Below are 23,189 nucleotides of genomic sequence, written 5' to 3' on the forward strand. Positions count from 1 at the left end.
AGACTATGAAGAATAAGCCCTGTAAACAGAGAGAAAATAAATTACAGGACTATTTTAGATACACTGTATTGAGCACTGCACCAAAACCTACAAGTTTAGCCACCCCTACAAAGCAGAAAGGCAAATAAATCAGAAAAGGCCTTCTGGAATGGAGGGGAAAAAAAAGAAAAGCCATTATGGGAAAAAGAAATATTTGAATTTTAAATGAAATCCCATCTTTAACTTTTCCATTTCCAGCTAAGGATTCTGGATCACTGCATTTTTTTCCATTGCTACTGAAGTAACAGATTGCTCAATAGCAAAAAATTTGCTTATGTGTACAAAAGGAAACTGTCCATGAGTTTGTTTCCAGTTGAGAACCCTGAAGTCCAACTACAGAAGCTGCTACACTGGAGGAAAGAAGAATATGCCATGAGTGGCACATGTATTGCAAAATCTTTAAGTGCGGAGGGAAAACAATATAGTCATTATTCCTCCTTGGATGTATCAGCAGCACTAGAAGACAAGGACTATTTATAAGGCTGAATCATCAAACCCCAAAGTTCTGTCTTGGTGTGTCACTGCTGTACAGAGTTGGTGGAATTTATCCTCATTACTGACCTGTTTCACTGTTAACACAGCTCTGCCCTGAGGCTAAACCAGCTTAGTCAGTCCATTTAAAGGAGTGATCCAGACACAATTCACTCTCTACCTGAACAAATGACAACCCAAACCCAAAAGGGGAATGTGTCCCACACACTGAATACAGGCTGGCACCTCAACCAGGTGCTCGGGCATAGACTTTTCCTAAGGTACTCATTCCTAACCAAGGGTGGTTTTGTTTTTCTAAATGAGAGTTAATTTCCCACCTTCCAGATTTTAAGTGGTTCAAAATAAACAAAACAACATAGCCGTTCATATTTCCCTGTCTGTAAGAAACATCTCACCTTATATGTTTTGACTTAAATCCAACATTTAATAGCGTGTTCAAGCACTTTATTTAGGCTCACAGGGCAACTTCAAGTCTTTTTCTCGGTAATTTCTGGCATATTTGTGTGCAACTGGGCAATTCTGGAGTGACCTCAGCATTCCTAGGAGACTTTCCAGATTTATTCTTTATGTTGTGTTAGAATTACCATTCAAAAGTCAATGTTTTTATTCGTTTTCTCCATTAAAATATCCATAAACCCATGAAAAGTTACCAAATGGCAATAACTCACCTACATTGCATTGCCAGGATAGATGCATAGTGAGATTTGCAGCGGTTCAGCAGCAGATATTAAATGTATTTTCTAGCACACCTATGAAGAGGACCTAGTTCATCCACACCATATAGAAACAACAGCACTTACTGAGACACCAATAATGTTTTTCCAGCACTTACTTTGCCCCCACCCCTCTTAGTTAACAGGGAATTGATTGCACTCACTATACTTATTCAAGAGCTTCAGTGACATCACATAATACACACTTAGAGAAGGGACAAACCACATCAAGACAGTGCAAATGTAATTGGAAGACAAAATAATAACTCAAGAGCAACTTGTTAAAGGGAGAAACTATCTGAAATCAATTAAATTTGATTTAAAAAAAAGTGGAGTAGAAAACAAGGAAAAATCAAGTGGACAAAAACAAAATAAGGAGCAATGGCTAAAGTAACTCAGCCTCAACCACCCAATCTTGAGCTGTAGTTCTACAAACAGCATTTTGGAACTTAACCGGAATATGAGAAGGCCTGGAGGTCATTCTGCTCTGGTGACAGGTACAACTCAGCTGCATGATGTCTGGCATTGAGCACTCATTTTAAAAAGAAATTATGCAAAGTCAAGAACATGAGTAAAAATTTGTATGGAATTAATATTGGAGACTGGAGAAACAACTGAAGAATCCACTGGTTGAGTTAATTAATTAAAACCAGATAGTGCTGGTGGAGGAAAAGCCAGGCTGACAATTTTCAAGTATGTTACAGGCCACTACAATGAGGACTGTAATTAACTCTTGTGACCTACCAAAGCTATAATAAAAAAAAGACTGAGCTCACAAAAAGTAAATTTTAATTAGAAATTAAAAATAATTGTCTCAGTTAGAAAACATGGCAATGAGGGAGTTTGGGACTCTGAGTTGTTGGAGTGGTTCCAAAGGCAGCTCTGTCAGCCCAGTGCACCTGACTCAGGAGAGGTCTTTGATGCCTTTCCCTGTTTCTCACCCTGAGACTGCTCAGCCATTCCGACTGATACCACAGCCTGGCACAGAGCACACAGACCAGCTCTGGCAGGAAGGGGAAGGTGAGGGCATTTCCACATGACAGCTCAGCCCATCTGATGTCAACTGCAAAAGTGGTGTCAGAGAAAGGATGAACTCACCCCCTGCACACAGCAATATGAGTCTCTGACCTCTGAGCATCTTCACTCAGCTCCCAGCCAGCCAGGATACACAGACAGTGCCACAACAAGACAGGAATGCAGGACCTGTCAGTGCCTCCCAAAACCAGCCACTCCTCATCACCTCTCCTGTAACAAACTCCCAGTGCAGGCTGGTGTCTAAAAGCCACAGGCTAAGCAGTGAACAGCCCTCATCCCTGGATCCCTACTCGACCTCACAGCTCTGGAAACCAAAATTACCTGCCCTGCTGCCACTCAGGCAAGGACGGAGAACAGGTAACAGCTGCTGCTGGAATGAGGGCTCCCAACTCTCCTCAATGTTATTTTTAGACTACATAGGTATTCTGTGCATGGGCTTTTGCATTTGTGGCTCAATGCATCATTCTCTCCTTTTAGTAATGCGAAAAAAGAGTCACAGGATAATGCAAAGAGATGACCTGGGTCTGGTATTTCGGTTCATTACCATTGTGTCACACATGCTACTGTGTGTCAAGGAAAATTTAAGTTTGCAGCTATCAAGAAGGTTTAAAATCAATTCTGGAGGAGCTCAATGGAGTTCCTGTATCGTGCTGCACCTTCAATTAAAATCAACTGCATAACATTGACACAAGACTTGGACCCAGGGTTCAGCATGGGAGATGTGTTTGTGGCTTATTTAAACAAAGAATTTCTAGCAGTGACATAGAAATAACCAGAAACAAATGGAGATGAGATTCAAGAAGGTTGCCCTTTGCCAGATTTAGGAGGAAAATGACATCTCTAAGCAATGACTACCAAAGATGGCTTTACTACAGATTCTTCCCAAGAGCAACAGCTTGGCCTTTCCACACATCCTACTCGGCCACATATTGTTGGAAGAACCTAAGGGCAAGTGACATCGTTGGAGCAAACACATCAAACAAGTTACCAAGAGTATGATCCAACACAAAGTGTATCATTTTATATTATTATTGCACAGATGAAACCTCTGAGCCAGAAATGACTCCTGAGTGTGCACAGTGTGCCAGACACACAAAGTACTTTCTATACTCTACTTCCAACATGTATATCTTTGAGCCAATTCCCAAACTGATGATGCCAAAACAGGAGCCTTTCCACTGCCCAGACAAGTTCCCATTCCCTGCCTTAGGGCACGCTCCCTGTGATTTCATTTCCTGGGGCTGCTGTGTGTGTTCAGCAGTGTGCAAGCACTGTGCTCCTGATTCTCTGGAGGGGTACTGATCAGTTAGGATTGTTTTTATTCCCATTTCTCCAGGCTTAGAGCACTTCACACGAGGCAAGTGATCTCCTTGGACAGTGTGAGCTGTGAGGTTACAGCCTGTCACTACTTTGCAATGGCTGCATGCCCAGATTAAGACCAAGCACACAGACAGGGCAGGAGCACTTGATGTCCTTTAAGTTCTCCTCCTTCTGATTTGGGGGCAATTGGCTCCTGCGTGCACACCCTCAGCTTGGTAAAATGAGTCAGCATTCCTAAAATATCTGGCAATACAAACAAACAAACCCCTTAAGGTTAATTTTTCATATGGCCTGTGTAAATAGAGAAGCTGTTTCAAGCAAGACAAGGGATTGCAAGTATCTCTTCCTTCTGAATTTAAATTAAGAAACGCATTTCCAAAAGAAAATAAAGTGTGGGGTTTTGACCAAGCCACTGAAAAGTGCATTGAATCTTTCATTAAAATCACAGGAAACAGCTGCAGAAGTTATTGAAATGTCACCTGATCTGTCCCTATACTTCAATGCAGAATTAACACTACCTGTATTATTCTTGACAAATTTTTCTCTGAATTGTTCTTAAATCTCCGCAATGATGAGATTCTACAACATTCCCCAATGCCTCTTGTATTCTGAAGTGTTCCAGTCTCATCTTTGTAAACAAAGTAAGTCAGAGTTTAAGAACTGCAACATCATCAATATAGAAGATACACATACAGTAAAACCTACAGATAAGCTCCCCTAGTGCTAGAACTTCTGAATTAGAATAAATAAAATGCTGCAAACAGCAATAGCTTTACAAAAGCTCCTAAAATGAGGGAGGAGACAACTTGTCCAAGATATTGGGTTAATCACTGGTTTTCTCTACACATACGAATTTGCTATCTCCCACAGCAAGCTTAAGTTTAAAATAAATGTGGGGGAGAGGAAAGGAAGGGTTAATGAAAAAGATCACTGCATTGTGCAAGAGTAGTTTGAAACCTTTTGGTAAGTCATGTCACAAGATGAGGACCCAGGATAGAAGTCCTGCAAATAGAGGCCTTTTTTTTTTTTTTCTCTTCAAGGCCATGTAAAATATCAGTTTTTATACCTCTAATTTTGTATTTCAACATTTTTACTGACCATCTGCATTGCTGCATTTTTCTCTCTCAGGTGTCAAGAAGAAACCAACACAGCATGTTCTCAAACCCAGAAACCTACATAGCCTGTAATCATCCACAGCAACCATTTCTCTGTTTGATTCTCTCAATTGAAATGAAGAAAGCTGAAAAAGGCTTTAAGTTCTGCAGCAGAACTTGAACCAAACTTCTCTGAATTCCTGTCCTGGCATATCAAGACCCACTGAACAAATTTTGCCTGTTGGGCTTTGACTCAATCTCTGTCAAGATCTCTGAGCATTGAGTGAGCACTGAGGAATGTACACACAAGACAAGAAAACATTTTTCATGTATGTCACTGTAAATAACCACATAATCAAATCTATTACTAAATATCAAAGCATTATCTGATCCCTGTAAAATGTGAAGATCAGTTGGCTGGAGGAGAAAGACACAATTATAAAATCCTGGAATGGTTTGGAAGGGGGCTTAAAGATCTCCTAATTCCACCCCCTGCCATGGGCAGGGACACCTTCCACTAGGGATGTGGAAGCTCAAAACTAGAGCTTCAGAAAAAAAAAAAAAAAAAAAAAAAAAAAAAAAAAAAAAAAAAAAAAAAAGGCATCTATTCCTGAAAAGCAGAAAGAACAACATGAAATGTCACATTTAAGTATATGCACTGCATAAAAAAACCTAGTTTACTGCAGAAGCCAGAGACCTCCCAACTGTTGTGCTCATTATATACTTAGATAAAGAAAGCTGAACAAATTCAAAGAAGTTGAAGAAAGCTATGGAGAAGCCCTCAAAACAACCAGCTACTGCCCTGTCTTACAGACCTTATAAAGTTCAAGACATTTAAGTCCTAAGAACCAGAGCATGGAAATAATGGTTATTCTCATAATTGCTGGAAGGTTAGGAAGAACAGAAGACATCAAAAAAGTAACAGTAGCAGGCAAAGAGCGGGAATTATGTTTGTGAAAACGCCTGAATGATGGATCCAGAGCTTTATGACACTGGCCTTTAACAGCCAGTTAAGCTGTAGACCTCTCAAGGTGTTTTCCTCTGGCAAAAGGAAGTCTTTACACAAAACAAAACACTTCAAAAGATGGCACAGAATAAAATATTCTCTTTGCCCTCCCCCAAATCAGCCCAAGTTAAAAGCTCAGAAAGCTCTTCGTGCTCTGCACAGAGCACAAGCCTTGCAGAGAGAGCCCTGGGCAGATGGCACCCGTAAAGAACAAGAGGTACTCCCACCAAACTGACAAAATAAAATTCACACCCGCAGCCGTCCTTTCCCCCCAATATCACACCATATGCTGCCTACAAGTTTTTACCCTTCCTCCAAACAGATTTCACAAATTAATAACTTAAGGAGCAGGCTAAGCGCCAATGAAATTAAATGCATCCAAATATATTAATATGCACAAATTATTGTTGATGAACTGGCACAGAGCTCGTCCAACAATTCACAACACACAAGCCACACCACATGCTGTTTATGCATATTCCTGCTTTCAGTATATACTGTATCTACCTTCTGGCCACACAAAGCCAACTCTGGAAGCAGATAGTAAAGAGCAGAATGGAAGGTCAGAGTAAATATAATCCAAAAGCAATCCACAAAAGAACAAAACTGAGATGGAGACGATTGGCCTTGTTGAAAATGCCACGCTTGCTTTGCTGACACCAACTTAATCAGGTGAAAATACAGTGGTACATCAAGGTTTATTTCAGATTGTTGGCCAGAGATATCTATGGACATCTCATCCCTGGAAGTGTCCAAGGCCAGGTTGGACAGGGCTTGGCACAACCTGGTCTAGTAGAAGATGTCTCTGCCCATGGCAGGGGGTGGAACTGGATGAGCTTTAAGGTCCCTTCCAACCCAACCCATCCTGTGATTCTATGAGTTTTGAAACATAAGAAAATGAACCTTCTCAGGCTAAGGACACATCTCTGCCCATGACAAGACAACAGGCACCTGTCTATAACCACTGCAGCTCCATGGGCTAATTCTCAACTTCCTTATCTGTAACAACAAATACCTCATTGAAATAAGGTATCTTGTTCAGAGGGCCACAATCCAATTCTGGCTAAGTATTGCTGTTGGGTTTTCCTTGGTAAGAAAATTCAGATTCTCATAAAGCTCCATTCAAACAGATGACAAAGTCACTGACACCAACTGCATTTTTCATTGAAAGGCTGTTGTTTTGACTGCATACTGAAGTTATATAATGACTTAGTGAAGAAAACAGTACAGGAAAAAAATTAACTACCACTACAGAAAGTGGTAAGACAAACAATTGAGTCAGTAAACATTTTACACTTGAAATCAGCATCTATGAGGGGGGGAAATACAGGACTTTTGGTGCTTTTATCCAGCTGGATTTAAGTGATGAAGTTTCACCTGAAGAAGTACAGGGCACAGTTTAGGAAAATCAATTAAACCAATTAAATCACAGATAACTCAACCAACTGCTGTGCAGATAAACCATACACAGTGTCTGTAAACTAAAAATAATATGTCTGGATCAGTAACGACCATGGATCTACTTCTAAGAAGTCCAGAACAGGAAAATCAGGTTTGAGTTAGAAGTTTGGAACGTGATCCAAGCCCTGGATCAAGAACCTTGTCTTCTAAGGAATTTCCCATTGTGCAAACACACAGAGAATATCTTCCTTTGCCTCCAATCCCCAAGAGCCACCTAGAGTTACAAAATTCAAGTATTTTCTAGGCAAGTAATAGGAATGGCAATTTTCCAAGACAGGATAACAGAGAAATTCAACCCCAACTGCAATCTGCTGATTTCACATACAAGGAGTTTTAACTTTGTACAGTCTGCAGGGGTTTTAGCTGACATGAAATGAAAACATCAACAGGACAACTCATACACTAAGTGAAATGAACTCCTGATCTTTCTGAAAGAGGGTCTAAAATTCAAACAAATATTGCGGTAACAAAATCAGAACCCCCCTCCATCCTTCATTGGAGCTAGCCTGGTGGCAACAAGGCATTCTGAGAAGTTCATCAGTCAGCTCTTCAGATGCTGACTGATTTTTGTCTATCAAAAGTTTGCTCACTCCAAGAAGGAACGTGCTGCAGGGACTTCACTGATAACTCAAATGTTCCTAATCTTACCCAGGAACAATTAAATCACAACCAACTACTGTGTAGATAAACCACACACAGTGGCATTTACTGTAGTGATGCAAATTGCTTTTTGGCACCAGCTTTGGAAAACCAGGTGACAAGTTCCCAGACAGTCAATATACAGAACAGCAGCTGAAGCATCCAGTCTGGAATTTGTCCTCACAAAATCTTTTGCAGAGGAAAGCTTTTATTTTATATTGATAAAGAGCTAAGTTTAAGAAATCTAACAAGACTTTCTGAAAGTACAGCTCTACAAACCTCAGAGAGTAAATTGCTACTCATGTTTCAGAATTCTTAAAATATTCATGTCCCTCTAATTTTTCTTAGAATTCCCTGGGAGCTTTGAGAGGAGAGGACCTTTCTAAAATTATTTCTAGGATCAGCTTTATCAATTTTAGACCTAAGAAATGTATTACACAAATGGGTCCAATGATTAGACATACTAAGCTCATGACAAAGTAAAACAGGAACAGAAGGCTCTCCTTATTGATATGAAAGTATCATTTTTTGATTTTACCAATCCAACCTTTTAAGAAACAATTTTTCATCAAGAAAACTATTTTAATAATGAAGTTAATACAAATAAAGCCAAAGAAGAAACATTCACCTGAGTAGTCTTAAAGGTGGTTTTCCTTTCCTTTATCACACAGCAATCTAAAAGAATTTAAGAATCAGAGATTTCTATTCAGGATGCACTTTGTGCAGTCATAACTTCAAATACCAAAGTACTACTGCTTACAAGTCAGCAATTTAAATTTAAAGTCATAGCGAAAAATGTGGTGCTGTACCAAACCATATTTTTCACTCCACTTTTCCACCTGAGCTATACCTGAAGTACCATCCAATGAGAGAAAGTGCACCTGAGTGCTGGCACATTCACAGGAAACATCCCAGTACTAATGCAGCCTTCAACACTCCCAAGTTAGAGAGGCAAAAATGCTTCTGGTAGCTTGTCTAGAGAACCAGAAATATTTTCCAGGTCACCATTCCTCTTCCCTTGCCACATTCACACAGGAGTTCTGCTGCAATATTTATTCCACTCATGCTGCTCTTTGGCTCATCAGGCTGCTCAGTGCTGCAGCTGCAAAACCACACTGCTACTCCCAGGCAGTTTTGGTTTTGCCACCTCTCCATCCCATCATTCCTGGTGAAGAGGATTTGCTCAGTCTCCTGGAAAGGTTTGTCTCCCCTCTGCCTTTTTGCAACGCTGCTAATGGGACTCCCGGGTGGCTCCTGCTAATTACCCACGTGCATTGGGAGTCTAATTCTTCCTATTGTTAATACACCCATCTTTAGCCACTAACTCACTTCATATGCTAATCAGAGAGCAGCTGATCCCAAGCTAATATTTCATATACTCAGGAGAACAGATCTGCTGGGGGTATTAATGACAGCAGAGCAAGATGAGCTTGGAAAATCGTTCCCAAAAGATATTGTATCACTTCTAGTTCAACCCCTTAACAAATAATTTGCTTGTCAATGTGGAGCTTTGTCCCTTCCCTCCCTTGCAGAGGGAGGCCACTTTACAGACAAGAGGAGACTGAAAAAAATAGCTTTTTTCTTTTACAATGTTGGAATCTAATTAATTAGCTGTTAAGTCTTACCTAATTTTTGCCTGAAACATCGGTTTCAACCCAAAATCAAGACGAGCATTTCTACGAATATTGAACAGTCCAGGACACTACTCAGTCCTGCTGCTGAGAGCATTGTAAAATAACTTGGGAAATTCCTATGTTCTCCACAATATGTCATCCCTGCAGCCTCATCTATGGAAAAAGCTGTGGCAACACAATGAAAAAAATCAGCATGCAAGTGGCTGAGGTAGAAGAAGGTCTGAGAAAGTCTTGAGCTGACACGGCTTCCACAGAGCACGTTTATGGTCTGAGTGGACGTGACATTCCTCCTGAATCTCCTGAAATACAGAAGCTCCATCAAAATGTCAAGTCAGGACATCAGAACATGCAATGTCCCACATAAAATCCACACTGCAAGGATTTCTCATCATGGCTTTTTGCCTGTAAGACAACTCAACGTTTCCACTTGGTTAACAGTGTGTCCCAAGTTACTTTGAAGGTGCTTATGTGCAACATTGGGAACAACCCTGTACATCCCAAAAGACAGGAATCAGCACAGCTTCCACAGCCTGCAGCAGTGCCCAGTGTGAGGTCTCATTTCAAGAGCAATTTGCTCAATGGCAAAATAGGTAGTCAAGTCAAGTTACCTGCACTATCTTTTCACTATCTGGAAAAGTACCTAGGAGATGGAAACACAGAGCATTTTAAAGAGAACCAAGGAAAATTTATGGATTTCTGTTAAGTTTTTTTCCTTCATTTTTCTGAGGATGTGAACAAGAAGTTCCTTCTTCAATGGGATTCGAATTGTCACTCAAGTAGAAAAATCAAAAGCTGTGAGTTTTGCACATTATTTCCTCTAGTGAACTACCAGTTCAAGTCTCCATTATAAGATATTCATCTCATGTCTGAGTATTCTTCAGTTTTAATTCATGGTACTGATCAAAGACAAAAGATCCTGCAGCTGTACAAAAGTTCAAACAGTTCAAAAAGCAGCAGACACATCCAGCTGTTTTGAGAAGCACCATGAGACTGCTACAAATCTGAGATAAAAAATATCCCTTCATGTACCCAGAACGTTCAGCCATAGAGTAAACATCCACCTAAATGAGTGTCATGCACATAATACAGATGTGTCAGGCAACTGCAACAAACATATCCTACCACCTAAGAGTGTTTTAGATATGAAGACCATCAAGTCTAATGTATTTTATTGTCAGGGCTCAATATCATATGTAAATCCTTCACATACGAGTTACGTACAGCCTTTCAAGGCCACACCTGCCCAGGTTTCAGTCTGTTGTCCCACGTATTTTAGTTATAAACTGATATATTTTTCTTATGCAAATGCTAGAACACATGTTGGCACAACCACCATTCCAGGTCATGGCAGAGCAGTGAAATGTTCCACTCCCAGGTGATATCCGTGGATCTCTGGGGGTAGGATAGAAAGCCACAAACCTCATCCTGGCCTTGATCTTAAAACAGCTTTGAAAAGAGCATTTTATGCATAAAAGGCAGCTGGCTATGTTTTAACAGACTCTTGTGTAAACAGAAGTGCTCAACAGATGTGCAGCGTCTATCAGTGATGGTTATCAGCATCATTTTCATTTCCAGAACCAATAAAACTGGATATCATGCCTATTCTCTGAGCCATTTACCTACCTCAGAAGATAAACTGGACTCACTAATATCTGCTACAGGATTGATATAAAACCTGATGTCAAAATAATTGAATATTAGAAAAAGAGAGAAACAAGAATGTCCAGCTACTGCAGCATTTCAATCTGCAAATAGGCTCTTCACTGATCTGAAACTGCAAACAGACAAGTCAAAGTGAGGGGAGGGAAGGCAAAAAGACTCTGAAGCAGATTTATATTTAGCAGCAGGTTAGGTGGAGAGAAAAGGCTCAAGGACAATGGCAGGTCTTTTCTTCCTTGAGCTAAACCCCCAATGCATTTTTGTGAAAGAAAGCAAAGTCTTCTGCTTTTAACTGCAGCCCAAAACTGCATTATGGCTCCTAGGTGCTTTGATTTTTTTTCTTTCCTTTCTAAATCTCAGCACACAGGCAGCTCCAGGGCTCAGTAGGAGAACTCTTAAAAGCAGGCCTGTAGAAGTGAAGAGATCAGTCATTCCCTTGTCCCCGTGTTCCTGGAGCTCCCCCGCCCAGGCAGACGCAGATGAGATTTCACGCAACCAGACATGGCCTTTTTAAACAGCCTGAAAGATTTAAAATCCTCCAAGAGCACGCAGAGCATTCCTTCTGATTGGAAAGAGAAACACTGAAATGTGCTTCAATTCTTCACAAAGGTCACAGTAACCTTCAAAATTCTATCAAACTTCTTCCCCCCTCTCCAGCTCTATTATCTTTAGTAATTTGTAACGTTCTTTACAAAATATACTGGAGTTTCTCAGAACACAAATCCCAGTGTGAACATGATGCAAGCAATCTTTGCTTAGTTAATTTTTCCTAGGCTGCTTGAAGTTTCCAAAGTCCAGATGTTTTTCCAACTGTTTTCCCTGTCCCGCAACTGCAAAAATATAGGTCTTCTTTAGAATTACCATTTTATATACGTTTTCAACTTACTCAGAGTTTCTCAGTCCGTTTTTTCCAAATAAATATATACATACTTCGGATTAAATTACTTACTGTATTAGAAACATGACACTAGAAAGCTTTAGAAAGTATGTTCAGTGTATTTTGACAAATGCAAACATGCTGAAAGCATGACATCTTCCATGAAACAGTACAGAGCTTTAAAACTGTGGAAAAAATTTAAACAGTTTCCTACTTGCGATGTCTATGGCTACACCTCCAACCTTGTACAATTAACAATCTTGTACCCTTAACCATTATTTCTAATCTTCACCATGAAAATGTTACTGTGCATTTAACAGCATAGGAAAATGCCTGATAATCTTAATTAGAGCTTGTCAGGGAGCTATTTTTAACCCCCCTGTTATCCCACCTAAAAACAGTGGGAAAAAATTGGAAGAACTGTTAATTTTTATCACCTTTACTCAAATAACTGTCCAGCCAGAAGCAGATGCACACACTTCAGAGAATTCTTTGCTCTAGACCACTAAACTCCTAAGCATTAAACCTTCAAGATGCATTCCAAACCTGCTATTTGGCACTCCTGGAGAAATAAAATCACTTTTCAGAGCTCATAGGAGATTGAAGAGATCCCATTCGGCGTGTAAAACATGAAGCAGGAATGTGCTGCTTCTGCTAAATCAGATTCACCAATAGACTGCTTTGGTTAAGGATGCACCAACTACAGGATTTCCCTTCACATCCCTGCACGGGATCTCTGATGAAGGCTGAGTTGAGATAGTATCAGTGATTTCTCATTACAAGCATATTGTCAAAAAAAGGATTGTGTTTTGTTGCTGTTACACAGCTCAATCACCAGCAGTACCTGAAATGACAGAGTAGATTTTCTTCCACAGCAAGAAAAAGGTAATGTAAAATAAACTGATTTTGTAATTCTAAAACTTACATAAATCCACTACAATTATCAATGGAAAAACAACACAGAAATTTGAACATACAAATCAGTGTCAATTTGGCTCCAGGAAGGATTTCTGGAACTCACCTATGGTGCAGTTTGTGGTTATTTTTCTTCGCTTGGGGTTGTGTCGTAGCAATTCTAACTCTCTCTTGGTCGGCTCCCACGTTGAATACTTCTCTCCAATGCCTAAGCAGATGAAAACAAAGTTTCAGGAAGCTCTTTAGTGAAAGGATTAAAAATTCTGCTCAAGTCAAAACTTTCAACATGCTGTCCATTAAGTTAGATTCAATTTATGCACAACTTCAGGACACTGTTTCTTTTAACCCCTTCTCAAAAAATATGGTTCAGAAAGGTATCACTGAATTTTCCAATAAAGAAGAACTAACGTAAAAAAAGAAAGGTACTTCTTTACTTATAAAGAACAGCTAGGCCAATAAACTTTCCATTATTGGACTATAATCCTCCTTTCAGAAATTCCAAAAAAGACATTCCAGCACAAGAATAAACTTGCTACTACTGAAAAATAAATTTCTTTGTGCTTAGAGGAGGCTAAATGACAGAACCAGCAGTGATGAACTTGACAAGTTATTAAATAAATCTAAACTGACCTAACTTAATGGACATACAATCTTTAGAGAACAGTAGAATTTAATAATACACTAAACAGTTACTACATGTCTTAGGATACGCCATTACACAGAATGACCTCTCCTTATACCATTAATGCAGGATTAGACAAGTTTTAATTTTTGACATTCACTTTGCTGACATATCTAATGTTATCTAAAAATTAAATTAGTAGTAGGTTTAAACACCACCCTCCCTCCACCAACCAGCCAAAACTCTCCAAATATTAAACTATCCTTTCTCATGAGCTAAAATCTGTCATTATTCTCTTTCAAGACCAACACTGCATTTCCAGTACATTTCTTTTGCTCAAAGAAAAGTGCAGTAGAAATGAGTCAGGTCAGTAGTATGGAAACCAGATCTGAAATCAGCACAGAGCTGTGTTCAGTGTAAACCTGATACAAGAAAAACACAACAGTGAAGACTCACGTGCTGATCAGCTCAATACTGCTGCAGCTTTCTATGTAGCACAGAAATTGCTGTGCAAGGTCAATTACTGTGAATCACAAAGGCATCTTTTAATCTTTATTAAAAATAAAAAATTATAAGATGGCAAGCAGTCTTTTCTAAAACTGAGAATTAAAGTCAATTAAGAGTTATTTTCCACAGAATGCATAGAGTAGGAGCAGCGCTTTGCTACAGAAAATAAATTATAAATCATACATATGAAAAGGATAGTAGAAAAATATAGCTGGAGGCTTACACATTCTGCATAATATACATTAAATTTTAATCACTCTTTGATCTTCACTTTCAGAAATAGCTATGCTTGTCAGAAGCTACCCTCCCAAAAATGTTCAATTCATAGTTACTATTGACCCTCCACGTTCTAGTAATAGAAGGTCCCATTTTTGGACTCTCAAGGACTAGAGAACTCTTATTTACACAAATACACCCATCTCTCACTTTATTTGATTCAACAACAGATTATACAAGGAGCTTAAGGAACAATACCAGAATCCCCTTCCTTTATCCAAGGTTCAGCATCAAGCTACACACTCAGGAAAACAGAAAAGGCAGGGAATGACTGAGACTGATGAGATAGCACAGCTGCAATGCTTTGGACACAGTGCACATCTGCAGAGACCCTTTGGAGACACACAGATGGACACTTCACAGAGGATGGAACATTGGCTTCCAACAGGTTTGGCATTGGATGTCTCCAGCAACCCTGGTCATGTTTGCAATGCTCCCTTAGGAACTGATATAAATTCATTGGTAACACCATGTTAGTAGCAGCAAATGCACTGTGCAGCTGTAAATTTCTGTGTTTGGGTTCACTGCAGTTAAAACATGGCCAAACAGAGTCAGTCAGTGTGATGAACTCTGATCATAATTAAAATATACTCCCTTGGATATGTTTAAATCCTGGTTTAATTCAAATACAACAAAATTCATACCTGAAAACACATGTGCAATTTAGGCATGCAATAGCTCCATGTATAACAGCAGCACTATTCATATATATTTATATATATCTATATATAGTAATATCATTTAGATGCTGTAGAGGATAGGGACCAAAGCATGTCACAAGAGCAACCCTAAGTAAGGTTAAACATGACAGTCTGGATTACTTATAAGGATTCTGGGTGAATCAAGTATTTGTTCAACTAAAAAGAAATGAAAGGAAACCAAAAACAGCGCACAATTAATGCCACAAACAGAGCAAACCAGACAGAAAAGGTTCTTGCAGAAACCTTTCATTAGAAGGAGCACAAGTGAAGTCAGACACAGAAATTAAAACATGTTCTGTTCCAGCTATATAACTTAGCAGTAATGCTGAGGTTATATTACTCTTGAAAATTTGGAAAAGGCAGAGCCATTTATTAGAAACGGTTTGATGTTTAGAAATTAAAAACAGCAACAAAAAACCAACCAAAACACAAATAAGGATAGAGGTTTAATAAAAAGGCTTAATAACACTCACAAGCATGCCAAAAACTCCAATATAAACTACCTTAAAGATTTGCAAACCATGCACAGGTCACCATTCACAATTAAAGGAAAGTAGTGTTAGAGAAGTGAAAATTAGTAATTTTTAAAATGCTGCTGTAAAATAGCCAGACATTCAAGTCAGCATGTGAAATCTACATCTAATAAACTATTTTACTGGGTGAAATATGGAAATTGGCATTTCTCAGAGAATTCATCAGGGGCATAGGGATGAGTGAAAGAAAATGAAGGCTCTAGTTTGTAAAAGTCACGATTTTTCAATAATTGTTTACTTTGCTAAATTTCAGCAAATTCCAATTTATTCCCCTCCTAAAAATTCAGACATTAATTAGAATCAAAGGCTCTGTGTATTCTCACCTCCTCTGTTATTAATATTCAATATCAAAGGAAAAAATACTGGTCAAGTTGCAACTTGTTCAGAGTTAAAACAGATAACCCTGAACTACAGCTGGACTGGGGAACTCAGCACACTGGGAGTTAATATTACAGGAGTATGAAATGAATCTCATGACATTTGGGAATTTTCTTAAACCTTTTTTTTTTTCTCCAGGCATCATGTTGTTATGTGAGCATCTATTAAAATATAAACTAACATCCTTCAAGCACTGTGTAGAGAAAGTTGAAAATATACTGCATTTACCCTTCAGTTTTTAAGCCAATCAGTTTCTGCAGACTTCTGAAGTTCTTTAAGTTGGCAACGAGATCTGAGGTAAACCAACTCTGTGGTAGTAATATAAACCCAAGGCACTGAGTTTGGGGTTAGTGCTCCTCTTGACATTCAGTTTGGAGAAAAAAGGGATCTTTCAGATAACAAGAGGGAGGGAGCACATGGATTGGAACAACGAAGAGAGAAGGAAAAAACTAGACATAATTCTCCATTATTTCTCTCATGTACATTTCTCATTCCTTAGATAATTTTTTGAGGAAACACATGGTTTAATAATAAAAAGACATAAAAAGAACCTATGCATTGACTTAAAAAAAAAGGCTACATTGCAGACTCCAGTCACTTAAAGTGTTGTTGTCTATTCCTTGAATTTTCTGTCTTCACTGGTCACTACAGATTAGTTCTCCAGGGACAGAAGATGCAGTGAGCATATTCACACAAATATGCATTTGTGTATGTATATTTAATGTGCCATTCATTAGTCAGTTAATCAGTACAGAGGCTTCCTGCCTGGCAGTTCCTCTGGGTGAGTCTTCGACCTTCTCTGCACAACTTGTGGTCCAAGATGACCAGACAATCCTGTAGCTGTAATTCCCTGGAATATAAACTACAGCAGGCTGATGTCCATGGCAGGACAAAGTGGCTGCAGCTCAGTCCACAAGGCACAAATGTAACAATTGATAAGGACAACATAACTAAGAAATTATTCTTTCAATCTGCATATTTAAAAGCAAGGGACGGGGGAGGTTTCCCCTTCTATAGCATAATGAAGATCTGTTACATGGTTGCAGCTGATTAATTTGGTGCCTCAAACACAGACTGAAGGAGTTTCCAGAGTAGGTACAGAGCTTGAATGAAAGGCTTTTAAACATATTCCCATTTTGTCTTGCTTTGAAAACCAGTGCTAAAACATTTAAGGAGTATTTCCTTGTTCTAGCACCCACTATCCCTCTTTCCTCTGACTCCCTCCCCTCAAAGAGGGCACAAGCAGGAAGCAGACTGGGATCTGTAGTAGGAACCAAGTGAAGGCAGCTATCTTTTGAGCCAGCAGAAAAGCTCTCGTTAATACGATGTTAGCTGCTATTTTTAAAATTGGAAATGAGGTTAAGAATGGTTTGAAGTCATATCAGCCCTGACTAAGGCTGTCACATTGAAACAGGATGCCATGGATTCTGGAAGAGACATTACTGGGCAGAAGTCATCTGTCTTCAAATACAGACTTTCCCACTTTAAGAAAATATATCCCCCAGAGGCCACTGGAAATGGAAGATGACAAGCTTTTAAAACTGATGCTTACAAACTACTCAGTTTAGAATAAATGATATTTCCTTTCCGAAAAAGAAACCAAACCAAACCAAACAAACCCACCCAAAAACTCAAATTAAAAAACCCCAACCAAACAAAACAACAACAACAAAAACAACCCACAAACCAAAACAAAAACAAAAACAAACAAACAAACAAAAACACCACAAAAACACCACAACAGAAACACCCCCAAAACAAAATGAAAACCCACCAGAAACAAAACAAAAAAATATAAAAAAAATAAAAGGTTTGTTTTGGAGGAATTCTATCAAGGAAAGGGCATATGAAATCAAGTTTGCTGCAACTATTCAATCAGTGGAACATATCCAAACAAGAGGAAAACTATTTGCACGATAAAACTGGCATTCTTAACTGTGATTCATGTCTAAAATGGCAGGATAATCAGCAAAGGGACGCTTGTTAGTGAGGTGCGTCGCCAGCCCACGCCTCTTACCTGTCATTGTACACTGGTAGTGAGAAACCACTGTTGGGGTGAAGGCTAAAAAAGAAAAAATTAGGGAAAGCAAACTGAATAAAACAAATGTGTGTACATATATTTGTGTGTAAATACTTCTACATAGATACTGTGCGTGTACCATGAAAGAACAGGTGTGGTAAGTAAGCTGGCATGATCTATTTAAAAAAAAAGTTAAAAAAAAAAAATCACACACAAAGGGTGGCATTTCATGTGAGGGGAACAGATTTATTGCCTGTACCACATAAATAAGCCTAAAGGAGCAGACTGCTACATTCTCTACCTAATACAGCTCAAACTTTTCATATTAGGCAAGTTTTGCAGGATTAATGTCAGATATTTCTGTAATTTCTATAATTAAAACTAAAATATTTTTGCTACAATTAGGTGTGGCGCACGTGTTAAACCCACAGTCTGACTCCTGGAAAGCAAGAACTAACATCTCTCTACTCTCTTCAAACAGCTCTTTTCTTCTCCTTAGCTTTTTTTTTTTTTTTTTTTTTTTTTTTTTTTTGGGCCACTGAACAAATAGGAGGGACAGGTATGATTAAAAACAGAAACAAGAAATTCAGGCAGGAAAACCAAACCTTGTAATTTCCAAGCTTTTCGTTGTTCTTCTTTGGCAATTTGTTCCATGTCTTTGTCGTATATGTAATCTTGACACATAAAGCAGTATATACCCCCATACAAAAGGTCTATGGCTGCAAAACAGAAGGGAAGTTGGGGAGGAGGAAAAAAGATGTGAGTTCATAAACCAGAAGGCATTTTAAAGCAGGCTTCCAAGTCAGGCATTTCTTGGAAGAAACTTCCAAGCAGTCCACAAAAGAAGAAAAATCTGTACCTTAGAACCTGGAAGAAAAAAAAAAAAAAAAAAAAAAAGGGGAGAAAAACCCAGACATTTTTCCAGTTTCTGTGTGAGTTATTCAGTTGCTTATGGCACAGCAAGAAAACTGTGCAGGACAGCAAAGTATCAGCTGCCTTCAAGCTGTTTGTAATCCACAGTTTACCTTTTAAACACCTGAGTTACCAAGAGGCATCAGGATAGTGACTGACTACCACACACACAGAACCAGCTCTATAAGAGTTGATATATGAGTTTGAACTGTCTTTTCTAAGACTTCAGCAATTTCTCTTCAAGGCCATTAAAATAATCAGCAAGCACCTAGTTAAAATCTAAATGAAGGCTTGAAGAGAACACAGCACTGCAAATTCAAAGCTATTTCTCCAGGGGAAAGGTTTTCCAAGGTAGTTTATTCCACAGGTTACTTCTGTCTCAATTTTTCATTTCACACACCCTTTCAGAACAAACAAATGAACACTGACCAATGTTAAAAATATTTTTCTTGCACAACCTTAAACAAAAGAAAGCCAAGAAACAAAAAGAGAAATGTCATTTTACTCCAACATATCCCACGGAAAAAATGCTAAGTAATCATAGTAAACTGCTGATTTTCGGTACATAGATATGAAAAACAGCTACAATCACAAGAAAGTTAAAAACCAGTGGGCACTAACAAATCTTACTGGCACACAATCAGCAAACACCAAAGAAACATCAACTTTCTCCCTCAAGTGTAGAGCTTCATTTATTTTGTTTTTAAAAATTCCTTTTATTTCCAGAAAACTAGCATTATTAGACTAGCCTTACTACAATGGAAACTTGTTTTAAACACAGGAAACCATTACCACATTAGGTGGCCTGCAAGGAACAGCAGTGAATTACTCTGAAGTGCTCAAAAAGCCAAACCACATGCCATGCAGCAGGAATTCTGCAATGGAGCTCAGCAGGCAAACACAGGTGAAGTCTCTGTGCTGCCCTGATAGTGGGGCAGTGCTTGTGGTGAGGTTTCTAACCCCATCTCCTCCATCCTTCACAGCCTCTAACCCCCCACAACCTGCTGTCCCTCTTCTTTAGTCTGTTGCAAGCTGGGTTTTTTTCCCTCCTTCCTCTCTTTTAAAATCACTTTTTCAATGATTATGTCAATTGTTTCTTACTTCTCCTGTTATTCAATAAAACCAAATTACTTTAAACAGTTTTTAATCCTGCTGATGTGCTCCAATTCTTCTGTCTTGCCTGCTGGACCACACTCAGTTTATGGAAGATAAGGATTGTGTAACCTCATGTAAAGTCACAAACTCAGGATTTTCATTACCTGTAATGTCCCAACACCAGAATATTTCACCCTGATGCCCAGAGGACTGAATAAACTCCTTTAGCAGAATATCCCAAAAGGAGACAAGATTGAGCTGTGGTGGAGGACCAGTAAAACACTCTGCAACTGTGCTGGTACATCACCACTTAACAGAATATTAGAGTTCTACAATACTTACTCCCTTACTTATTGCATTACCAGTTCTGCACAGTTTTCTACCAAAAAAAGCTGTTGAAAATCCAAAGTATTGGTCCTAAAACACAAACTCAAATATTGTTCTCCAAGTACTTTTAAAACATCTCACCAAAAGACCCCCCAGATAATAGAACAGGGCTGGCAGAATACTGAATAAATAGGACCTCGTGGGCACTAATAGTTACAATTTACCATCAGAATGTGTAGGAATAGCTGTGCTCAGATAATTCCTTACCTTTCCTTTCTTCCTGGATTTACATGCCTGAGCAATGAGAGAGAGATGCCAAGATCTAAATCAACAAAAGACCACCTTCCACAAACCACTTGTTCAGAGCAGAAGGAATTTGTGGTGTAAAGGATCAGAAAGTTGCACAGAAACACTGGCAGAATTAAAGCCATAATTGTCCAGCACCTGATTAATGACTCTTGAGGAAATATCCTCTCTCCAGCACACTTATGGGAACAATGCAGTTGTACTCTTGCCAACACTTCCAATGTCTTTTTAATGACTGCAAGGGGTTTTGGACAAATTACCTCAAGCACCAGTGACAAGGCAGCCACACAGGCGTGGCCACAGCACGGAGGAAAGGCAGGAGTTTCTCATGGAGCCAGAAGCTGCTCAGGAAAAGAGTCCACTAGGAAAGTTTGGAAGTTAATTGTTTCAGGTTAATGTAATTTGATTTTTTTTCCCTTGAAATAAACTTTCTTAGGCTGGTTGTCTTGAGTTGAAGAACAGAGGAACCACTGAAGGGACTGTTTTACTGACAGAAACTTCCCAACTAGCAATTCCTAAGCACTGACTGATGTTGACACCACACCCCAAGGACAAAGTCCACACAAAACTTTCTCCCTCAAAGGACTCGGGGAAATGAAACAAATTTTATCTCATGGTTAGGCTAAACTTCTTTTGTTTTAAACTAAAGTGCCATGAAGCTCTATCCCAAACTGAAACACCTGGCCAGAAGATTCCATAAAAAACACGACAGTAAAGCATGAGAACACACATGAAGCAAATTTTGCCAGTGACATTTGCTTTGGTATTTTGGATCACAAAACTAACAAAAAGACTTCAAATTCATAAAAAGTTTGGGAACTATCAAACTAGGAATAATGCTCAGGTGTTTTGGATTAGCCCCCGGCCAAGTCTGCCAGGATGCCCCACATTCCTCACGATGAACATCTCTTTTAGAGAGCTCCTCTGGAATGGCTATTGCTCCCAACTTCCAGGATCTTCTTTTCCTAAAACTCCTCCAAATCTTCTCTCAGGAAGATAAAGGGGGATGAAATCTGTGAAAAAACTTCAGTTTTAGCTTAATATACATACAGAATTTATTACCCGGGAAAAATAAAATATATATTAAGTAGAAATCCACCTTTTTCTTTCACAAGGAGGAACCAAAAGCAATTTTAAAGAATCACAATGTCATTTTATCAAATTTGATCAATATAGATTCGTGTTTTGGAATTCAAAATACCTACTTGGTGATCACAGGTGGAGCAATATAAGAATGAAAAGACCTCCTGGAATGTAACATTTTTCTTTGCTTTTATACTTTCTGTGCTGACAATAAGCTTCCCTTCCTTTAAACTCTGATCTCCTCATTCCCCTTTACATACAAAATTATAAGCAGCTGCAACCCAAGAGAGGAATGAAAATACACTTGGTTTTTCATTTAAAAATAAAAATATCAGCCTGGAGAGACAAGGAGGCAGCACAGAAGATCATGCAGGAACAGCAACAACTTTATCTACTGGTGCAAAGAACACAAAGTTTTAAAAAACAACAGCTCTGGGGTGAAAGTTTAAATCTGGCAGCAAAAAGCCTTCAAACCGCATCTGGGAGCCAAGTAAAGTGTTTTACTTAAGCCTAAGTGCTTTGCTTTTCCAACTGTATCAACTGATGTCCTTGTGAAAATGTTAAAGAGACCAGAGATGATGGGAACACAACAAAAGCAGGGAAGTGTGCCACATCCAGAGTGTGCACATCTCATCCAGGTAAAAAACCTTGGATGTTCAGTTTTGGAAAGATCCAGGTGAAAAGAACTTTGCTCAGCTGGGAATGGGACACCACCATAGTATTTGATACCATTCCTCACATAGGAAATATTTGTGAATCATGTTTTGGTATCATCTCCCTTGGATCACTGAGTGCACTCAAGTAGAAAAAAAAAATCCAGTAGCAACTCAGAATTCAGGTCAGTTTTTACCTGTACTGAAATTAATTCCATTGTGAATTTCTGTAACTCAGTCTTGGCATGTTATCAATCTCAAATCAACACGCTCTGTGTTCTATGCAAGAAACCTGCATTTTCTTCAACTTCTGTAACAAAGGAGGCTAAATTGGCAATTCTTTCACACCATTTTAAGCCAACATCTGAAGCTAATTCATACTCCCTGATTTCTCACTTTGAGTGTTAATCATTAAACCCATTCCAGGTAATTGGCTCAGGCTCCCAAGAAGTGATTTGTTAAACTTCAGCCAGTTCTCCATTGGATCTTGTCTCTGATCTATCAGTACAAAGCAGGCATCTGATTGCCTTCCTCCTAATTTCCTGGCACCTGGAATCCGGTCCGAATTCCTGAACTGATAAGAAGGGAAGAAAAAAAAGTGGAAAAAGGACTATTTTTGCTAAATGATGATCCAGCCATTGAGAACTGCAGGTATTTACTGTCAGGGAAAACAAACAAACAGACACAAAGCCCTAATTTCCTTCTGTTGCCAAAATCTTTTAATCCACATTAAAAATTATACCCATAATCAAGCATTATCCTCCCCTCTCACACTGAGTATTTTCTCCTAATACTCAAGATAGATCTATTCCATTAAGTGCTGCTTTTTCTTCTTTTTTCAAACCAGGAGCCAACAGGTGAGAAGTGCATTTGTGGCTCTGAAGTCTCCAAG

The 23,189-nt window shown here is 38.9% G+C and overlaps 1 protein-coding gene across 3 annotated transcripts in view; it reads right to left on the bottom strand.

Moving 5' to 3' along the window:
- Nucleotides 1–23,189, bottom strand: part of USP22 (ubiquitin specific peptidase 22) — a 92,462-nt gene that overhangs the window by 30,810 nt on the left and 38,463 nt on the right. For 2 of the 3 annotated variants that reach the window (XM_083872678.1, XM_083872679.1), the window contains 3 exons: nt 18,527–18,640; nt 17,919–17,963; nt 12,991–13,092 (listed from right to left, as the gene is read on the bottom strand). In XM_083872678.1, coding sequence (XP_083728804.1) covers nt 12,991–13,092; nt 17,919–17,963; nt 18,527–18,640 — 261 coding nt within the window. Of the gene's footprint in view, nt 1–12,990; nt 13,093–17,918; nt 17,964–18,526; nt 18,641–21,766; nt 22,017–23,189 lie in introns of those variants that run through there. The other variant, XM_083872680.1, reaches the window with a different exon arrangement.

This window comes from Zosterops lateralis, assembly GCF_965231275.1.
Source record: "Zosterops lateralis genome assembly, chromosome: 15".
Classification (NCBI taxonomy): Eukaryota; Metazoa; Chordata; class Aves; order Passeriformes; family Zosteropidae; genus Zosterops; species Zosterops lateralis.